The following is a 19,978-nucleotide window of genomic DNA, read 5'->3' on the forward strand; positions in this document are numbered from 1 at the left end:
TTACCCAAGATGGGAAAGTTTGGAATGTTAGAAGACTAGCCAAATGTCCTATCCAAAATTCTAGTCAAAGTTCTGGTACTAGAGATGACAGTCATGATCTAAATCCTTCACCTTACTTGCATCTCAAGGATACAATATCATCAAGAGTCAAAATCCATAATCGTATAAAAAATGTTCCTAAAAGATTTCATGATTTTGTGTAAAGTTAAAGGTTATGGTAAGCTTAAGATTTTTGTGTGTATCTTCCTTCTATGGAATTTATTTATTTATTTATATTTTTATTTGTGATTATTTTATTGATGGGGGAGATGTGTTATATTCTGTTTTGTACATAATTTAATTGTATACAAATAATATAATATGTATTAGTAATTCAGCATAGGGCATCTTTTGTATGACATTCCACGTTCCATTTGGATCGCTGGTGTGGAAGATTCCACTAGTAGTCAGATGTTTTACTGAGGATCAACACGAAGGATGTATGCCGTGCTGCTAATAAATCAACTAATTATATTGGATACTGACTACTTCTTTACAATGATGAACACAGAGGGCACGATTCATAGGTGTTTTCCAGATGCAAGTCTAATTGACTGCATGGGAAAACAATGGCGTATGCATACACAATGTACTTGTGATTCAGAAAAAAACATGAAACAGTTTGGAGTCAGCTCCCTTATAACTGCTTACATTTACATTATTTACTAAGTCTGAACTATGCAATTGTAACACAAAAAACGTTTTTTATAATTGAGCAAACCTCCATAGTTTATAACCATGGGTAAAAAACTTCACATATCTTAGTTTATGATAGTAACTGATGCCAGGTCTTCATGTGAGATCTTGATACATCTGGATCTGTGGTGGTGCATTTTCTTCTCACAGTCAATAGGGATCAGTCCACAAAGGCACAGAAAGATTGAGCACAGTACTTTGCAGACTGTACTGGCAAGAACCGGAAGCCAATGAATGGATCTGAAGAGGAAACGAATGAGTTCTCATTTCCGAATGCCAAAATAAGGCAACTCTGATTTTTTTTTTATACAACGATGTCACTTGGTTTGGTAGGCGGGCAAATTTAAACGTAGTCAATTCGCTTTGCCCAGTATCAAGTTGTTGAATCTGTATGATCACTGTATGATCTTCGTTTTGACTAAAGAGTAAAATGTAGAGTGGACATTTACGCCAATCGGGCAAAAATGATGGATCTCATATACGCATGAATACTAAGGTCAGTATCCTACGGTATTCTTAGGCAGAACAGAGGATGTGGCTTAACGGCTAGAGCAGCTAACTTAGAAGTTGAGGAACCGGGTTCGAGTTTGGCGGGAGGTTCAAACATCCTGTGATTCTGGGAAAATCACTTAATCTACCCGTGCCTAAAAATTAATGAGTCCGATTAATGCAGCTGGTGCTCATGAAAAGAGCTCCGATACCTTTGGGGTGAGTTACTGCTATATAAAACTGCAACAAAAAAAACCTGCCCTTTATAATACATATAGACATCTCTCAGTCTGCAGCAATTTAGTTTAAACCTTCACTGGCTCCCTCCACCTGGTAGCACTGCAAATAGAATGTCCTTTCCAATATGTACCAAACACTCCATGGAGCCAAGGAAATCAACACTGTCCAACATTCATTTCAATGTACAACATGGCTGTTATAGAGGCTATTCCCTACCAACTCCAGAAATAGGATCTGACTGTCTCAGTACCTATTGCATTATCCCTAGACTAATGGCTAAATGGGCAATGAGGTTGAGTCAGCTCCAATTTAGCCACAGTGGCTACAGATATCTTTAGTATATTTGGCTTCTTCCAATCTAGCACTCCTCAGTAATCTCAGAGGGGGCGGGGTGTCTGCGGCTCCTGAGACTTTCCTATGCTGAGCTGCAATACCAAAAAGAGGCCCCAACGTTATGGCAGCACATTTCTGATCTTCATGCATGGCATCCAACACTCCCCGTACAGGGTAGCTGCTACCAGGCATCGCTCTATCCACACGGTAACCTGCAACCTATATTCTGTCATCTTACCTCTTTGGACGGAACCATTAAGTCGCATTACTTAGTTTGGGACAGCACAATCAGAGGACATCCCTTGGCACTGTAAGATATACTTGGCACAAGTGGGAGCTAGGCCTTATCCAAAGGCCAATACCAATGACAACAGTATTCTCTCCAGCCAGTGCAAGCTCTTGTAAATCCTGCTAAAGGAACTGTCCTCACAACTCACAAAATAGTGCAAAACATACTATTAAGGCAATGTGCACCAGTCAGTTTTGACCAGATAGTTTTGACACCCAGGAAAATCCTGTGTCACCTTGAAAATATTCAATTTTGTAGCCAAACAGAATATTGTCATCGCAATGATCCTCCTCTGCTGGTTTAATGGCATCCAGAACTCTAGCACACAGAGCCCTCTCTCCCAAATGTATCTGCTCAGTGGCAGGAATACAGAACTTTATAGTCCAAGCCCTACAACGGCAACATCATTATCATCTTCATGAAATTTATATAGCGCTTAATGCACTGGGGTATTCAAGTGCTCAGCCTCCCATTCTATGGCAGCAGTTCCCCTCTTTAGGTGGACTTGTTTGGGAGATGAAACTTTTCCATACTGGCCTTGTGGGACCAGTTGCCCGCCTCTCTGTGCTGTATCACAGATCATACCTCCTTCAGCAAAGCCTTGATGACTCTTCTTTTTCAAAGGTTCTTCCTTGCTATTTCTTAGAGCATTATTGGAAATGTCCTGGTGTCAAGATGCACTGGGGTGAACACGCACTTACATGTACCTCATTCATTTGTTCAGTCATTCATTTATTCACTCAATCAAGCGCCTCATGCAAAGAGAGGGAAGACATTCCAAGACTTCATTGCATTTCTAAATGGTAGGAAGCTGATCCAGGAAATTATTCCATAGTGTGCTCGCTGGGCTAGAGGAACAATGGTCTCTGCTCAAAAACAATTGCCCCAAGGAAGATGCTTCTCACTAGAGCGTAGTATCCATCTCGGACCTCAGAAGGAAGATAGTGACCTTTAAGTCCCCTGACGCATTTCCCTAGCTAGTCATGCGCTTCAAAGCGAGATCCTTAAGCTTGATCCTGGCCTACACAGGGAACCAATGCAATGATCTTCGAGCGGGGTAAAGCACCCTCGATGTAGGGCGAACAGCTTCACTTCAGAAAACCTGGATACGTCCCTGTCAGAGGGACACAGAACCTCCTTTCGAGTGTGTTGTATCAGCATTCGAACTGCTAGCTGTGAGGGAACAGCTGAAGTCTTCACTGTTGACCATCCACCCCCACCATCGCCGCCACCTACTGGTATAAGTAGGTAAAGACACAAGGCGATTGGTTGAGCGGTGCCTGTTAAGGCGCTCCATTGGTGCAGTAAAAGCTTGAATTAGTAGAATACCTTTTAGAGGCTAACAGATCACTTTTTGTCCACAAATACCTTTTCCACCTTTGGACAAACATTTAGGAACATGGCCATCATACAGTGCACATGGTTTACCTGTCCGACAGCTGTCCAGAAATAAAAGATCCCACAAGAACGCCAGCAAAAAATAACGAGGTAGTTAATGGTCCCTTCCAGTCTTCATCACAAACCAGATTCCACTGCAGAAGTAAACAAAGAATATGTATAGTTTTATTGTCATAATTCCCCCTTCTCTACAACATATGTGGTCCCGACACCTCTGGGTTGTCCTCACAATCCCAATGTCTCGGTGGGATGAGGCAGATCTGCACAGGTTCAGTATATTAGAGAATTCTGTTTTTTATGGAAGCAGTTACTCTCATTTACAAGAGGTTAAAAAAACAAGATTTTCAATTTTAACAAAACAGGCATTTCTAGGAAGAAATATGTATAATGTTAACTGATAGACTGCCATGAAGTCCATTCGAAGTAATGCCATTCATTTACCTTGAGTAGAACCTGGTCATCATAGAGTGGTTGCAAAAAATTGCAGTTGCAGATCTCATGGTACTCAGGCAGCAAACATTTCCCGATGAGTTGATTCCTGAAACTCTGGTTCATTAGGAGCAGAGATAGTGCAGGGTCTCTGTGTTCTCCTTCTCCGATTGCCTGAAATGACTAGACATTCTGAGGCCCATGAACTCCTAATAGGCCGGCCTCGGTACAAGAGGCTCAGGTCCTCCCAAGGCCCAACAAATAGTCAAGGGCATCCATTTGTGTTCATTTTATTGTTTTATGTGTGCCCGGAGTATGTGTTTTCTGCATCACCGACTCACTTGCATGAAACCAAGCTATGACTTGGGATATGAAGGCCCAGATTTACTAACGCTTTGTGATGGGTTTGTGTCACAAAGGTGATGCAAACTCAGCGCAAAGTGTTGTGGTGGGATTTACTTTCCAATGCATATCTGTGCGTTACTTTGCATTTCTTTGCTTCAAGACGGCATAACATGGGCAGCACTTGGGCATTTCCATGCAACCACCCATGGATTTTGATGCAAATCCCTATCTACTAACATTTGTAGACGAGGGGTTGCGCCAAAAAAATGAAGACTCCTGGAGACAGGAGTAAGAGTGGATCATGTTTTAAAAGTCTCCTCATTTTCTCAACTTTGCATGTGTGTGATGCTACAAAGCGCACCTACAAAGTGGGGCAAATATTAAAGCATAGTGTTTGTACTGGAAGAATCCGCCTCCAGTACAAAATCCATGCTAGACAGAATGCACACATCCTTGCACTATGGTTTAAGTGCGCCAGCGCTAGGGGAGAGAAAAACAGGGCCATACCTTAGTAGATATGGCAATATTTGGCACTCACATTTTGATGCAATAAAGTAATCAAATTTGGTTCCTGCTTGGCGTTGTACCAAAGCCTAGTAAGTATGCCCCTTTGTGTCTGTGTGACTTGGCAGTGACAATGTGGGTGCCCCCGGGGCCTGTCATCGCCCGGCCTGCGCGTGACGGTTAGCAGGTGGTTCTATTCAGAGGAAAAACAAGCCTGCTCTCCTTGTGGTAGAGGCAGAACAGCAGCTGCTGTAACCCTAGCTAACTACAGTCAGGGAACGTACTCACACTCGGCAGTAATGAAAGATTCGTTTGAAACGGATACCTACAGGCCCTATAGTCATATCCTTAACTTTACAAGCAAAAAACACTCATCAATTTGTCAATAAGGACTATGAAAACCCTTAAGGCACTCCACGTCAGCTAGCGATTTCCTGTATGCGTTTCACGTGCTTACTTTGGCATAAGAATATTGGCTTTTCCCAGATGATTCTTTTCTTTAGACTTTTTTTCATGCAAAATATGAGTCTTCTGTAGCACCTACTGTGAACTGAGTCACTCACCTCTAAGCCAACTTTTGACGCGTCCATTCAAATGAAGCATTCGATATGGATGCTCAAAATCTTATTGGGCAAGTAGCAAAAATGGAACCACCCCAAGTAATTTGTTCCCACAAATCCTTCCACCTAGCCAGCAGTGCACATAGATAGGAGCTCAGTGAGGAGGAGAGCTGTTGCTATGACGTCCATTTCACATCCACAAATTAATAGCAGGCTATGCAACAACAGTCCACTACAACTGAAGGTATGCGCTCTCTTAGTAGTAGGAAGTGTATAGTCAAATATAGCAACATTGGGGCTGGGTAGCTTCACAGGACGAGCTCACTAGATCCAACATCACTAAAGATATATTACTGTCACTTTTTAGACAAGGCCATGTTTGACAGACATTGTCAAAGTTAAAACTGCAGACATGTAAAAATCCTTTGATGGTTTTTGCTCGCTTGCTCAATGGCCCACCCAGGCTTACTTACCTCTCCTGGATCCGGAATCCTCAAGCCAGGCTTGTTTCGGGTGCAGAATTTACAGCTCGTTGCCTGTCACTTTTATACTCCAGGGTGACAACTATGTGTGAGTTCTAATGTCTTAAGCGAGATAATCATGTAATTTTAGTCACGTTATATTTCACGATTCGATTTCCACTTACTCTGATTTTGCCAGGGCTAAGGTTTCTGTGATGTTCCTTCTTGTTATATCTTGCTAGATCATTGTATTCAAAACTCACAAGTTGACACGATTTTGTCACTGCCAATGGGTCAATGGACGTGCCATGAAATCAGATGATGCTGGCCGGTGCACTGAAAGTAAGCGAATGCGGGTAGACCACAGAACAACCTTCTTCGATAACGCACACAAACGGAACAAGGCAAAGCTGGTGCATTCCTTGCAAGTGGAGACATGTCTAACTGATATTAGTGTGACACTACTCTTCAAGGCCAAGACAAAAGTAATTAGAACATTGAAATGTTGGGAGCTCCATTGACGACAATGGAGTGCTACATGCTTTTACGGGCCGGTAAAGGCCCTCAAAGCAACAATCCAATGTTGTTTCGAAAGGCCTCTCAGAGCCCGAGGGAATTTAAACCCCTCGAACTTTGTTTAATTTATTAGAACATTCATCCCTCTAGTGGCAGAATGTTCTAATAGCCTTATAGCCCTTCGTAGCTGGTCTATACCTGCTATTACAGTCCCGCTCCCTTGTTAAAGTCCCTCGCCTTCGGCTCGGGCCTTTAACGCTGGAGCGGGCCTTTAATAGCCGGTGTAGCCCGCTACGGCGGTCTATAAGGCTATAGTAGAACACTGCGCATGGAGCTGCCTTGTGTCATTCTTTGTTGGGTTGGCGTTACATGGGTGGAGAATAGGCGTTTCCATGCATCCACCCATGTATTTTCACGAAATCCAGAATTACAAAGACTTGCAAACTAAGGTTAGCGCCAAAATGGTGCGCATTCCCGACAGAGGCATATTTAGGAGAAATATCTTTATTTCTCCTTGTTACTTCCTCCTACCATGTAAAGCACAATTTGCCTCTAATGATTGTTTTTCCTCAGGAAGGTATCCTTTATTGCACAAAAACAATCCTGCCTGTAACACAGGCCCTTTTGCACCATCGTACAGGGGTACCTGCGTTGACACTAGGTAGCCTCAAGTGTACCAGCGCAGGGAGAGAGCTGAAAAGCATAAATCTTAGTAAATATAGCACTTTTCAGCTCTCTCCTATTCATGCATTGTTGCACAGCAACGTGCCTAGCTGCACCGCGTTACGTGAGTTCTAAGTAAATCTGCCCCTCAGTGCCAAGGACTACTATGGTAATATGTCCTTTTTGAGACACAAGAATATGTCATTTTTAGGTCTCGCTGAGCCCAGCGCATGCACTGGCTCGGAGAGACATTTTGTATGTGGGATTTTCAAAGTGTTGCCTGTGGCCTAAAGCTTGCGTGCACGCGAGCGTGCACGCGCGGAGCCGACAATCACAGCTGCGCGCGCACCACTCGCGTGCTTGCCACACAGCGCGTCCTCGCGATCACTTTCGCTTTGATCGCGATTACTTTCGCCGTTACTTTTACGGCTGCACGGCCAATGCTTGTATTCTTTTTTTGCTGATGCTGCACAGATTTAGCAAACAGCATTACAATGCCAATACGTCTGCAATGCCAACCAAAAGGTGAGGCCTATTGGCTCTGCCAATGGTTGCTTTTTGTTGGTTTGCACGTTTATACCCTCGCATGTAAGCATTTCACAAACGTCTTCCTCCATCACGTCTGGAAAGCTGTTAGTGCGGCAGGTTTCCAGAATTAACCAGGAAATATTTTGTGAATTTCTGAATTAAGTAAAGCCCAAGTTTTAGAAATTCCTGAGATTGTAAACCTCAGATGCAGATTCCTGATTTCTGCAAGAATATGGCCCTGTATTTTCTCAGTCTTGTTTTCACACAACAATCCCTTTATTAAACATAGGCTAGATCAGCGATGAGGTCGTTCTTATGAATCTTTAAATTATGACTGGTCGCGTTTACCTCCTCCACACGTTGAATTTTTTTAAATATATTTATCGCATTCAGTAAACTATTTTTTCTTTTTCGTTGAGCACTCTGTGGTAGCGCATATCTTTTATTGCCCGTCCCCTCGTGTAATGCTTGCTTCGCCCTCAAAAACTCGCCCCATCTTCCCGCGCGCAGGTTTCCAAGTATAACCGGAAACATTGCGTGTAAACGACTTAAACTGACCCTTTTGGGATCACCTTTGGGCCTTCAAAGTCGCCTCTGATTGCACAAAGATTCGGTCGGCGTTGCACTCGATGTGTTGGAGGTGCGCACTCTGTGTCACCTGAAGTGGTAACCATACCATTCCGTGGGATGAACACTGCTCGCTGCAGATGCCAAGTTGTGCGTCCCAGCATAGGTGCATTATACAGGTCAGGGGAGCACACTTTGTGCCCGAGCCATGGATACGATGAGAGTGTTTTTTTTTCAGATTAACACTTTGATCGGTTCGGTGACCTGGAAAGATTTTAGGAAGTATTAAAAGGTGGAGATGAAGCAGTTTTGACAACTGCGTTGATTTGGGGTATCTCAACTAAAAAGAAAACGGCTAATATAGCCATAAACTGCGCCCTGGAGATGCACACTCACTGCACTGAAGGCGCACGTGCTGTGCGTGCCACCCGAGGAGGTGCACAGACTCACTCTTGGCGTGTAGACTCTGCGAGACATTAACGGAGATGCACGTGCCGCGGATTGTCACTCCCAGAGGTGCAAAGACTCTGGGTGCCATCCTGGGAAGCACACCTCGTGGGCTCTAGAGTGGCAAGATGGGTCTCAGAAGCAAACACCCAAGATACCTTTGAGGTGCACACCGGGTGCCCTGAAGGGTCACGCATTGTGCCCTGGCGGTGCACGCGATGCGAGGCTACTGTCTCAGCTTTGAAGTTGAACATACTCAGCCCCAGGTTTACATAAATTATGCCTTAACAGAGCACACTTGGCACTACAAATGCACGCACAGGGCCCTGACCTGAGCATGCAGCACTGTGGAGTGATGTGCACAGGGTCACACAGATCATGGTTCCCAGTCCTGGAGCGACATAGACCTGGATATGTGCACACTGTGGACCTCAGTCCAACCCACCACAGGTGGGCGACTGACCCCTCAGGGCCTCACGCCATCTACCATGCACCCCCACCCCCTCACTCCTTAAGTAATGGGGACGCAGACCTTCCTGGAGGCTAAATGGTTGCAGTTTGACATAAATATGGATCATGAATAATCACAAATCAACGGTCATTAATATGATCCAAACATCATGGAAATCGTTAACATCCCACTTGGCATATCCTCGTCATCAGAGATCCTAAATCACTTAAAAGTTCGTCCCTGATCGTGTTACTCCATCACCATAAGTCCTCCTATCCCACATCTGACTTCCTTTGTGACCCCTAACCTCAGAGACGGCAACAGTTTTGCCCCCTCTGAGGCCAGGGGTCGCAAAGGAAGTGCCAGGAGTAGCAGGGAACAAGCCAGAGGTCACAGCTGCGACCCCTGACTACCTCAAAATGAAGTCCATGGGTACCACCCCACCTGATCCTACTGCCTGTGACCCTCTGGTCAAACTCTCAGGGGCAACAGCTCCTCTGGGGTGTCTTTTTGTATTGCTGGCACCCTTGCCCTTTTGTTTTTACAATCGACTGCTGAGTGGAACCCCCCACAACTGTTACAAATGCGTTTGAATTTGCAAGATTGGCACCACTTACATGAATCTTTGTTGTATTTCCAACATGCTGTCACACGGCCTTTCCCCAACCTTTCTCCAGGGGAGGGGCTATTTCAGTTGCTCTGCTGATGGCCCCCCTGTTTACCTCTATAACTGTTCTCTCAAAAATTCAGCTCCTGCACGCTTACCCCTTCACGCGCTGCCACCGTGTGTGAAGCCCATTACGTCCTGTTGGTACTAGTCTCTGATGGGCTAGGTTTGCATTTTTTCCCTAAAGTCCTCATTGTATCACAGCAATGCCTCAACCTGATACGTGTGCTGTGCTTCATGGACCTTTTTCTCATAAAGAAAGAGGGCAGCCATGCTCTGGGGGAACTTCTCTTCAACTACGCATGCCATTGTTCTAAATGCTTGGAACCAGTTATCAGTAGTCTGCTCTATTTTAGGTTTGCGCCTGCCTGGCTTGTCCTCGTCCTTCTTGTCCTGCGTCGTTAAGTCTAATCCCGCTTGCCGCACTTCCAATAATTAGAAAATGTCAATAAATTCCTTGCGGCAAATCCTCTCCTTCATGGTCAGGGGAATGAGGCTAGCCTGCCCTGTTACCCCTGCACAATCATAGGGGGGTCCCCAGGTGACAGCCTAATATATGTCCGGTTTCCAACCAGCTACGCCGGTTTTAGCCTCACTGGCCCAGGCTTTTGTGGGGTCTGCGCTGCCCACCTGACTGTCCCGTGGTCCTTCCGACCCTGTCTCTTTGGTGGGTTCCCCATGGTAGCCACTGGTTGTAACCTAACTGTTGTTAATGCTATCTACCCTGTCCAGTTGCTTGTGCTGATCTCTTGAGGCTGCCCCGATATTGCTGGTTCCTTGGTTGCTACTTCCTGCCGCTTTCACAGTTATGGGGGGCGCATCCAGCTCCTTGTTATGAGGGTCCGTCACTTCCTGTGTATGGCCCTGTGCTGTTCTTGTGGTACCCTTGGGCCCCTGACCTTATCAACACCCCCACCCAATAAACCACATGATGCAAAGTAAGGGGGAGGTGTGCCTCCCATTCTTTGCAAGGACCACCATGCTGCCCCAGCGTACGGGGTGGTGGCGGCTGGAAACCTCAGTTTAGCCACCTAATGCATTGGGGCCACTGTGATGGGGCCAGGCACCTGGAGCCCATGCATGGCATCTTCGATGTTGCTCAAGGGGACCCTGTGATTCCGGGGTGGCCTGCTGCATGTATTGGTCATGCCCTTTGCCACCACAGTGCCATCCTGCCTTTTCACCCCTACTTCCCTCACGCTGCAGCTCTCCTGAGGCTCACCATGTCTATTCTGCTAGTCGCTGTACTCATGGGACTCCTCCCTGTTGGGCACTGCCGTGCAGCCTCCAAGCACCCTCCGGCAGCTACCCTCATGAGCCTCAGGCTTTCTTCATAGCTATTGCTGTGGCTGTGGCTGGCCAGTGGTCCAAAGGAGGTTTAGCCCTTCCTTAGGGGTTCCGCCTTCCTGGCTGCATGCCCCCTTCACTTTGGTTCCTGCTCTTTTGAGCTGCTGCTGCTCGTTGAGTGCTGGTGACATCTGGTCCATGGCTGCCTGATGCACTTGCTGCTTCTCCCTCTCTTGACACTCACTTGTTTGTCTTGCCCAGTTTGCAGGGGTTATAGCACCTGTTCCAGGACCCAGCTGGGTATCCACTGCCCTGCACTTTCTCTTGCCTGCTTGATAATCCGCTGAAGTCAATTAGCAACGTGCTGTGCCCTTTCTCTCACTGGGACGCCGGCTGGCCCTCTGGTGATTGGTCCCGTTGCGGCACTGAGCGAAACTCCACCTCCTGCTCCTTGTCGCCATCTGTTGCATCCTCCCTGAAGCGCGCAGGTTTGCAGCACATTCTCTCTGCTGCCCGCTTGCTGTGTTGACTGCAGCCATTGCTGGTCCCCCGTACACCATGTGTGGGTTTACTCCTCCTGCAATCAAATTGAGTCCTGTAAGAGAAGCTTGAGTAGCAGTCCAATGGCAATTGCAACACTCCTGTTATGCGATGTCCTCACCAGCTCAACATTTTCAGCAATGGTACAACACTTCAAGTGATGTTACTCTGAGGGGACTCAGATTCCGGCTGTTTGGTTGCATGCTGACCCTGCCCTCTCCTCTTTTATTGGCGGTTTCAAACGGTGCCGGCCAATACCACCTTACCATTTCCACTGGTTTGCGGCTGCCAGCCCCTGATGACTCCCATCACTGGTCAAGTTGCACCACCATTGCCTGCAGTTCTTAATGTGAACACACTGTGGATCAAGCCGAGGCGGGGGTGGGGGGCACAAGTTGCCAATGGAAGCACAAGCAAACGCAACCTACTTGATCACTTTAGGTGCATACATTGAGACCAATTCACACAAAAAAATAAAAATATGGGTGGATATACTTTTACAGTTGCTTTTCAATTCACAAGCGTTCCCTAAAGTACACCTAAAAAGCTTTTTTGCAGCTGTAATAATGAGAATTTCATGCAGCATCTGCTGCGAGCTCGTATTCTTGCTGTGTGGAAATCTACACAGTGTACGCTGCAGCATGGGGGAATGGAGCCAGCTGTGCAGATCCATATTTACATTTTTCGGGAGGGAATATATTTTTCCACATGGAGGAAGCAAGGGAAGAGCATATATTTTACAAATGATTCGCGCAATTTGATGGTACACATACTTCTAAAACTGAACTTGGACAAAACAGAGGTGGTGATGGTCAAAAACAAACTGCATTGCGAGAGTCCCTCCTTTTGGCCTCAGGAGCTCGAATCCCTTCCTATTCCCAACAAGCATTGGCATAGCCAATAGGTCTCGCCGTTGGCACCTTATAAGTGTTTAGCCATGCAACGGTTAATGTTGTTGCACCAAGGATTTTGTGCTGCATAACTAAATACTTATAAGGTCCCAAAAGCGAGACCTATTGGCTATGCCAATGCTTGTTGTTGTAGTCGCTTGAGTGTTGTAGTGCAGCCAGTACCATAGAGCCCTTGACAACAGTGATTCGCTCTTTTTAACTCTTCTGAAGTGCTCAAAGGCTCTCAGGGGGGAAATGACTGGATGCTTAATATTTGTGGGTAAATGCCTATTATGGCTCCAAAACCAAGCAACAGCTCCGCCAAGGGGGTTAGCTTGTATGTGCATTTTTACTGGTGCGGGGTCGTACACTGGTCGCACGTCTTCTCACTATTCCTGATGCATTAAGGAAAATACAGTTCAAGGTAGTCCATGGCTCACCACTAACCACTGACCTTAGTGTTACACTAAATCTGTTATTTCTGGGTTTCGTTGTGGTATAGATGTTAACATTTCAATAGAATCATTCCGATAACATGTGAGTAGCAGGATAATGAGAGAATCTGACTTCAACTTGCTTCTGCCACGAACTGTCACCAAACGATATTTAACTCGGGCAATAAACATAAATTCAATGGAATTTAAAAATTAAGATGGATAACATATGATGACTTACTAATCACTGTAAACAGTGGGGTAACGAAAGTTTAAGGGGCCCCCGTGCAATGTACACAGAGGGGACCCTGCTCCGGATTTTATCCGAAGCGCTCAGACCCGAGCGCTGTGCTGAGGGGGGCCCCTGCAGCTGGGAGGCCCCCAAGCACCGTGGGGGATGCGGGGGCCTGTGTTACGCCCCTGGCTGTAAATCTCTTGACTTTTGCTTGAAAGCTCTCTGTATTTTGCTCATTGGTGGCCTCAAACTTACAAATCAGCTCTTGGTTTCTGGCTCCCCTGCAGAATTCTAGATGATGCTAGATGTAAGGGGCACCCAAAGTGTTCCTTGGCACAGTATTTAAGTAGGCAAACTCCACACCCAGGATATTGGGTTACTGCCATCTGGTGGCAGTGGTGGCTGCAGCATTAATGTACTTGGAGGTCCCTTTTTTTTACTGTACACTGTACCCTTGAATGTGAGGTCTTCATATGTCCAGTGTGTAAACTCATTCATCATCGAGTGTTTGCGTGTGCAAGTGCATCTCCGCGCAAGCAGCCATAAATATGTGCCTGCGAGAGGGTGTGTTTGTGTGAAGATAAAATGGTGCATCCATTTGCAAAGGTACTGGATCTTTGGTGGCCTGCCACCTTTGTAGACAGTGTCAAGGTAGAGAAAGGTCTGTCCAACTGCAATAACCTACCTGCTCAAGGACCGGCTTGTTAATCAGAATAACCTCTTGCAAAAGGAGCCAGCAATGGTCGGGGGGCTGGTGCCCCATTTTACCCTAGACATCGTGGATACTGCCTGAGGACCCAGGAAAAGCAACCACGAAGGAACCGCGCCAAGATGCAAAGAGAATTGCTGTGATGAGACACAAAGGTGAACCAGCAGCGAGACGTAGCAGTGACACTGCCTCTCAGGCTGTGAAGCCTGTACCAATGACAGAAATGTTTTTGTAGGCACAAAGAAGCCCCAAATGTGCCCTGTCTGTGCTTTCTCTCGATCGGGGCAAATGGTCCATCCATGTCCTGGTTGGTGAGATATTGGTTCCTTTTGGAGCCTCCCAATTCTGTGTCCCTAGACCACCACCCTTCCCAAAATAAGCATCAGATAAGTAGGGACCCACTTTCAGCCAGCTGCTCCCTGTTTCCCTGGACATTGGAAGTAATCCGTGTTTACAACTGACCTACCAGGGCTGCTTGACCTTGAAAGAAATCTACATGTGTCTGGGTTGTTTCAAGATACAGGCCCACACACACCCCGCGCTGCAGGGACACCAAAGATTTGCAAGTACAGCTGCTCACATCGAAGACACTGGCCCCTGGACATTTCTGAATGAGCCCATACCAATAGTGAAAACCACAAAAGGGTCAAAAGCCCCAAGGAACCAGTTATGAAAAGATCTTTTCTAAAATCTTGCCACTGACCCTACCTTTATTGATTTTCCCAGTTGGGTGGCCAAACTGGGATTTTAAAGCACACTTGGAGGCAGGGAATGAAGTGTACTGAGCTATCTGACCCAAAGAAACAGTGAGACTGTTGTACCAGACTGGGTTGGCACCTCTTATTACACCAGGGCAGTATACTGAATGGCAGTTGAAAGGTTATATTCAGAGGACGTCATATTCACTCAGAGGACAACGGATACTTTTCAGTTCTTCACAATAAACCATTGTTCTAGTCATCAATAGGTTATTCCTACTTCAGGTTTCTCAGCTTTACCACCTTGTCTGGGGTACTATCCTGGCTCCTTTAATGGTGGAAAATTATTGTGTTCATTGTTGTGTTTATGTTTAACTGCTTTAAATTTTAAACTGCTTTAAATTTTAAAGAAAGTAACAACAAACATGGCCCGAGTCTGGCAAGCAGCGAGAGCTTTTGCATTCAAAATACAAGCATGACAAGACCATCAAATAAATGTGCTATTAAATGATAGAGTTCGGCACAGTATATGTCCTGGATTGCTTTTTTTGTATGAAGTTTGTACTTTTATGATTTTAATTAATCGAATAAAGTGTTTTGACTGACTGATAGAGTTCGGTCTTTAAAAAAGAGTTAGAAAGTGTCACTTCAAGCTTTGTTTTCCACCCTATTGAAGAATAAGGGTCTGGTTTAGATCTCACCGGATGGGTTACTCTGTCACAACGGTGACGTATATCCTGTGCGGACGGGATATGCGTCACGGCTGTGACAGAGTAACCCGTCCGCGGAGATGGAAATCAGGCCCAGAATCTGTATGTTGCACTCACCTCTATCGTCCACTGACAGCGTTACTAAATCTTTTTTTCAGCTAATGCACAGCACTGCAAACACTAATCAAATAGCAGAAATCCATTTACAAAAGGCTACTCTAACCAAACAGATTGTAGCTAAAAATTAAACACGTCTCTTCACATTTCCCAATTAATAATTTTCTGCATGATGTGTCCAAGCAGCACAACCAGATTATCTCAATAAAACCATGGGTGTAACCTTCCATGACACATGACTTCATGAGTTTATCATCACTCCACCCAGCCGTAATTATAGAATTAGTCATTTCCAGTCATGGCAGATGGTTAGAACAAAGTGAACAAATAGCGTATTCGAACTACCAAATTAGCGAACATGGCCTTTAGAAAACAGCTGACTCTCAAGCATTAGTAGACATGACTGAGGGAAAGGCGCTAGTAAGCTTTTATGACTTCTTATCAAGTCCTTACAGTCCTTTCTGTATCCCAGGTCTGGGCTCTGGTCCATGATTCATTAAAAGTGACCACGAATTCAGGATATTAAGTGTGCCCTATCATGAGATACATTTTGAGAAGAGAGTAACCTGCAAGCTACTCACCCACGCCTACAAATCCCTCCACAACATCGGACCCAAATACCACAACAAGAGTCTCTTTCCAAGTACTCAAAAGAAACCTCTGCTCCGCCAACCTAACCCTAGCAGAAACCCTGCGCATCCGCAAAACCAGAGCAGGTGGAAGAGCCTTCTCCTACGTCGCAGCCAAGGCCTGTAACAAGCACCCAGTCAACATCAGATGCTTTCCTAACCTGCACACGTTCAGGAAGAGCCTCAAAACCTGGCTTTTCGGCTGACCTGGAGCTGCACCAACCCATTCCCCCTCCCCCCAAGCGCCTAGGGACCCTCTCGGGTGAGTAGCGTGCTCTAAAATCCTCTGATCAATTGATTGATCATATAATGAATGGAAATATCTCTTATTTGCATATTCAATGATTTTCTTAAAAAAATACGACACATTTGGGGACCCTAGGGCAGAACTGAATGCTCTTTGGCAAACATTTATGAACAGCAATGGGAATTTAACATCCACCTGAAATTTGGTAGTCTGAGGGGCCGATTCACAAAAACTTTTATGAGTACGGGAAGTAGCATTACAGGAATAGTTTTTTACGTGCTCTGACATGTCTTTGTAAATAAGATCTGAAACGTCAAAAAGTACACAGTCCATTCTATTATTACTAATTGCATATGAATATTCCAATTGTATGCCCATTTTGGTTAGTTTGGGACTGATTCACTAAGGTATGGAAAAGTGCATAAAACACAACTACTGGAATATGCTTTTATGCACTCTTACATGACTGTGTAGTGGCTCTTGTGTTTCGTTCTTTGTTTAGTGACTGAAACTATTTGGAACAGTTCATCAACTTATCCTGATTTGTGTTGTAACACAAAACACTGTAGGGTATTTGTTGCACATCAAAACTGAGATACCTTTAGAAAATCAAAGACATCAGAGAAATAGCCCTCTGGAAAATCAGTGGTAATGATGTACGCAAGAATTGACCTGCAAGAAGATTTCTATCTGTAACTAGCAATCACTGACAAATGTGACTTTTCCACTGATATACATTGCATTATAGAAGGTAGTTAAACCCACTTCACCACCACCTAACCAACATGGAACACAGTATTCTTTTTTTTATTACAAACTCTCATAGTGGTGCTGTCCAAATTCTAGCAAAGACACCCTGTAGTTCCCCGATAGTATGAATATCTAAATATCAAATCTGAAAGACAAGTAAACTTATAGCAAGTACCTCAGTGGGATAGTTGCAAGGATGTCTTTCCAAAGACTCCACCGTTTTCAGCATGGGTTTCTGTTAAGCCTGAATGCAACTGGTGCAAGAGAAGCCCATTCAAGATGGCAGTCATAGGAAATGGATCAAGTAAAGGAATCTAATTGAAGATCGTCGTGCAAAACATTTCCAGAAGGGAATATCCTCTCAGTTCCTCAGTGCCACTGTGATGTCTCAGGCACTAAATTTGGATAAATTACAACAGCATTTTTATCTTTGATTTCCTTTTTATGTCGTAGTCCAGTAATGTCCTATACCACGCACCAGTGATTTTTTTGACATGTTCCATTGACATGTAATCGGGAATTCTAATGAAATCTGGTCCATCCCAATAGGAATGCCTGGTTTGATTGAGCCATTACCATGGTCAACTTTGAGCGCCACCAGCAATATGGCACTTAAAAACCTGCAGTAGAAATCCGGCAGGGGCCCCAAGCTCCGGGGGGCCCCCTCAGCACAGCACTATGGCCAGAGAGCTCCTGATTGAGCCCGGAGGGGCCCCCTCAAGTTTCGTTACGCCAGTGCCATCCATATCATCTACGGCACATCTCAGGGTGTTCCTCTTCTCTAGGTTTAAGTGATCTTAAATCATTTCCATGATGGAAAGTGGTCGGTTCGAAGTATGGTAATGCACAGAAACATGCATAAGATAGTTTCAGACGCAAACCTAAGTTTAGGTGAATAGGCCCCTAAGTGATGTGGTTCCATTTCTCTTTTTTATTGGTTTCTTTAACAACAGTACAGGTATTGTACACATTTCCATCATAGGCATGGAAAAAACCAATATCATCCAAGTTCATTGAGCCCCTCTATCCTCCCATCTGGTTCAGACTCTCAGTGAACATCTGTTGTTTTTCAGTCTTGTCCATTAAGGCCCAACCCAGCCGCAATAGACCCCAATTTTAAGAAAATTTCCTCATGCATCCATGCATTTTGTAAATCATCTTTTCTCCTGATGAGCAGCTGTTCATTCCCCTACGCCATTCCATTAAAGAAGAGAGATCATCGCTGGTTGATTTACCCATTTCGTGACACTTGGCCACTAGAGATCCTAATCCTACTGGGGTCTTGCTACCAATAATTCCCTTTCAACCACCATGATTCTTCGTATGGTCTAGTTCCACCACTGCCAATTCCCTCTGAATTTGTTGCCAATAAGTCTCAATTTTAGGGCATGACCATATAACATGCAGGAACATACCTTGCATGTTTGCACAATGTGGGCAGCGAGGGGGAGGAAGTTCTCACCATCTGCCGCAGTCTGGCCTGATGGTAGCATATTCTGCAAAAGTATTTGAATTGTATGAGCTTCAGATGGGAGGCAATGCTCAAGGAGCATGAGGTTAACTTTGCTTTGCTTCTACTCATTCATCATCCTCAAAAGGCCCAGGGTCTTCTTCCCCTTCCTCCCTTAAGTGTAGAGGATGGTCTGGCGCATTTAGAATTATTTATAGATTTATAGATCCTATATATACACTTCTTACCCAGATTCTTCATCATTACTTTAATTTCCAGCGGGTTAAATTCAGACACTGCTACTGTACAGATTTCCCTTCTGGGCCCACTTAGGTTCTCCCTTAGGTTTGCATCTTAGATGTTTTAGGCTGCCTCAGCTCTGCATAACCACATATAATGCATTCGCTTTTGCAACATCATTCTGGGAATATGTGTTACATGTTGTTTGTTATTCAGGGACTCTTTTGGGGACTTAGTCAATACATCTGGTACAAGAGGCACCTTAATGCACATGCTGGATTATGCCCGCACCGGGCCCCTTAGTATGAAGGGGCCACATGGCATGTGTTAGCGGAGTAAACACCATACTCTCTCACCTGAAATTTGAATGCTAAGGAGCTACTACCATTATATAATGGCCTAGTGAGGCTCAAATAGATACTTAACTCAATATGTTTTGCGTACCTTGATGGCTGTCCCAGTGCAGGCAGCTCTAGCAGGACAGCCACAGTTGCCTTTTGGACTTCATTATTAATGAAATTATAGGTAAGGTTCCCACGAAATGTGATGCAATTCCATTTTTGATAGCTCAAAGAGTGAACCAAATTGAAGCTGTGTTTCCGCTCATGTGACCACAAAATAAACATAGAATATTAACTAAGCTTACCCCTTGGGATGGTTCCCCAAATAGGTGACTGCACCATTTGGGGCACAGTCTTTGTTGCAGTCTATACCATAACACATGGTCCTCCATTTATGTCAGTCTTGCCTGAGGTGTAGAAACAAATAGAAAATGAACATGGGCAGCTTCTGCCCTGGATTTGGGGGATTAACCTGTGGTCTCCTCAATTATTCTAGCCAACATTAAAGGCGAAGCAGCATCTTTGGCTATAAGCCAACAGCTCACACAGGTTGCACCAGTCGACCAGAAAAGTGAGCTACCTATATTTACTGCGGAGGTGTACACCTCTATAGGTCGTGATAATTTGGAGGCAAGACCAAATAAACCACATCTTGGCAAACCTGGTTCTGACAAGGACACTGCCAAGAAGAACCCAGAGTTTGCTAAATAACGATGGGACGAAACCAAACCTAAAGAAAAAGCTTGGTCTCGAGGAGGTTCTCCGCAACAGGAGCCCTCTGACAGATGCTAGAATTTTTCTGATAGCACAATTGAAGCCATTTGATAGGTATCAGCATTTTGATACTCATCCTTCTTGTTCCTTTTCAGAACTCATTGGATAAACAATACAGGAGAGGTGGGCATACTGAGCACAAACAGGACCAGTACGTGTAACCGAAAAAGGACACACAAACCTTGTTCGACGTAAAGATAAAGAAGAAAGAAAAACATCCACTGTTTAATCTCCAATTTCAGAAAAAGAAAGTAGCAGCTCTTATCGCGAAATATACCACTAACACTGAGAACTCTCCTCCTGAA

At 44.9% G+C, this 19,978-nt stretch overlaps 1 protein-coding gene and 1 long non-coding RNA gene across 2 annotated transcripts in view; one reads left to right on the plus strand and one right to left on the minus strand.

The window, feature by feature from the left end:
- LOC146810990 (uncharacterized) overlaps positions 1-19,978 on the plus strand; it is a 711,140-nt gene that overhangs the window by 393,984 nt on the left and 297,178 nt on the right. The window lies entirely within an intron of this gene.
- The window catches only part of LOC146810991 (solute carrier family 22 member 4-like), a 381,961-nt gene that overhangs the window by 218,419 nt on the left and 143,564 nt on the right, over positions 1-19,978 (minus strand). Inside the window, exon 2 of the mRNA XM_085618044.1 lies at positions 3,515-3,618. Coding sequence (XP_085474170.1) covers positions 3,515-3,618 — 104 coding nt within the window. The remainder of the gene's footprint in view (positions 1-3,514; positions 3,619-19,978) is intronic.

This window comes from Triturus cristatus, chromosome 7 (assembly GCF_964204655.1).
Source record: "Triturus cristatus chromosome 7, aTriCri1.1, whole genome shotgun sequence".
Lineage (NCBI taxonomy): Eukaryota > Metazoa > Chordata > Amphibia > Caudata > Salamandridae > Triturus > Triturus cristatus.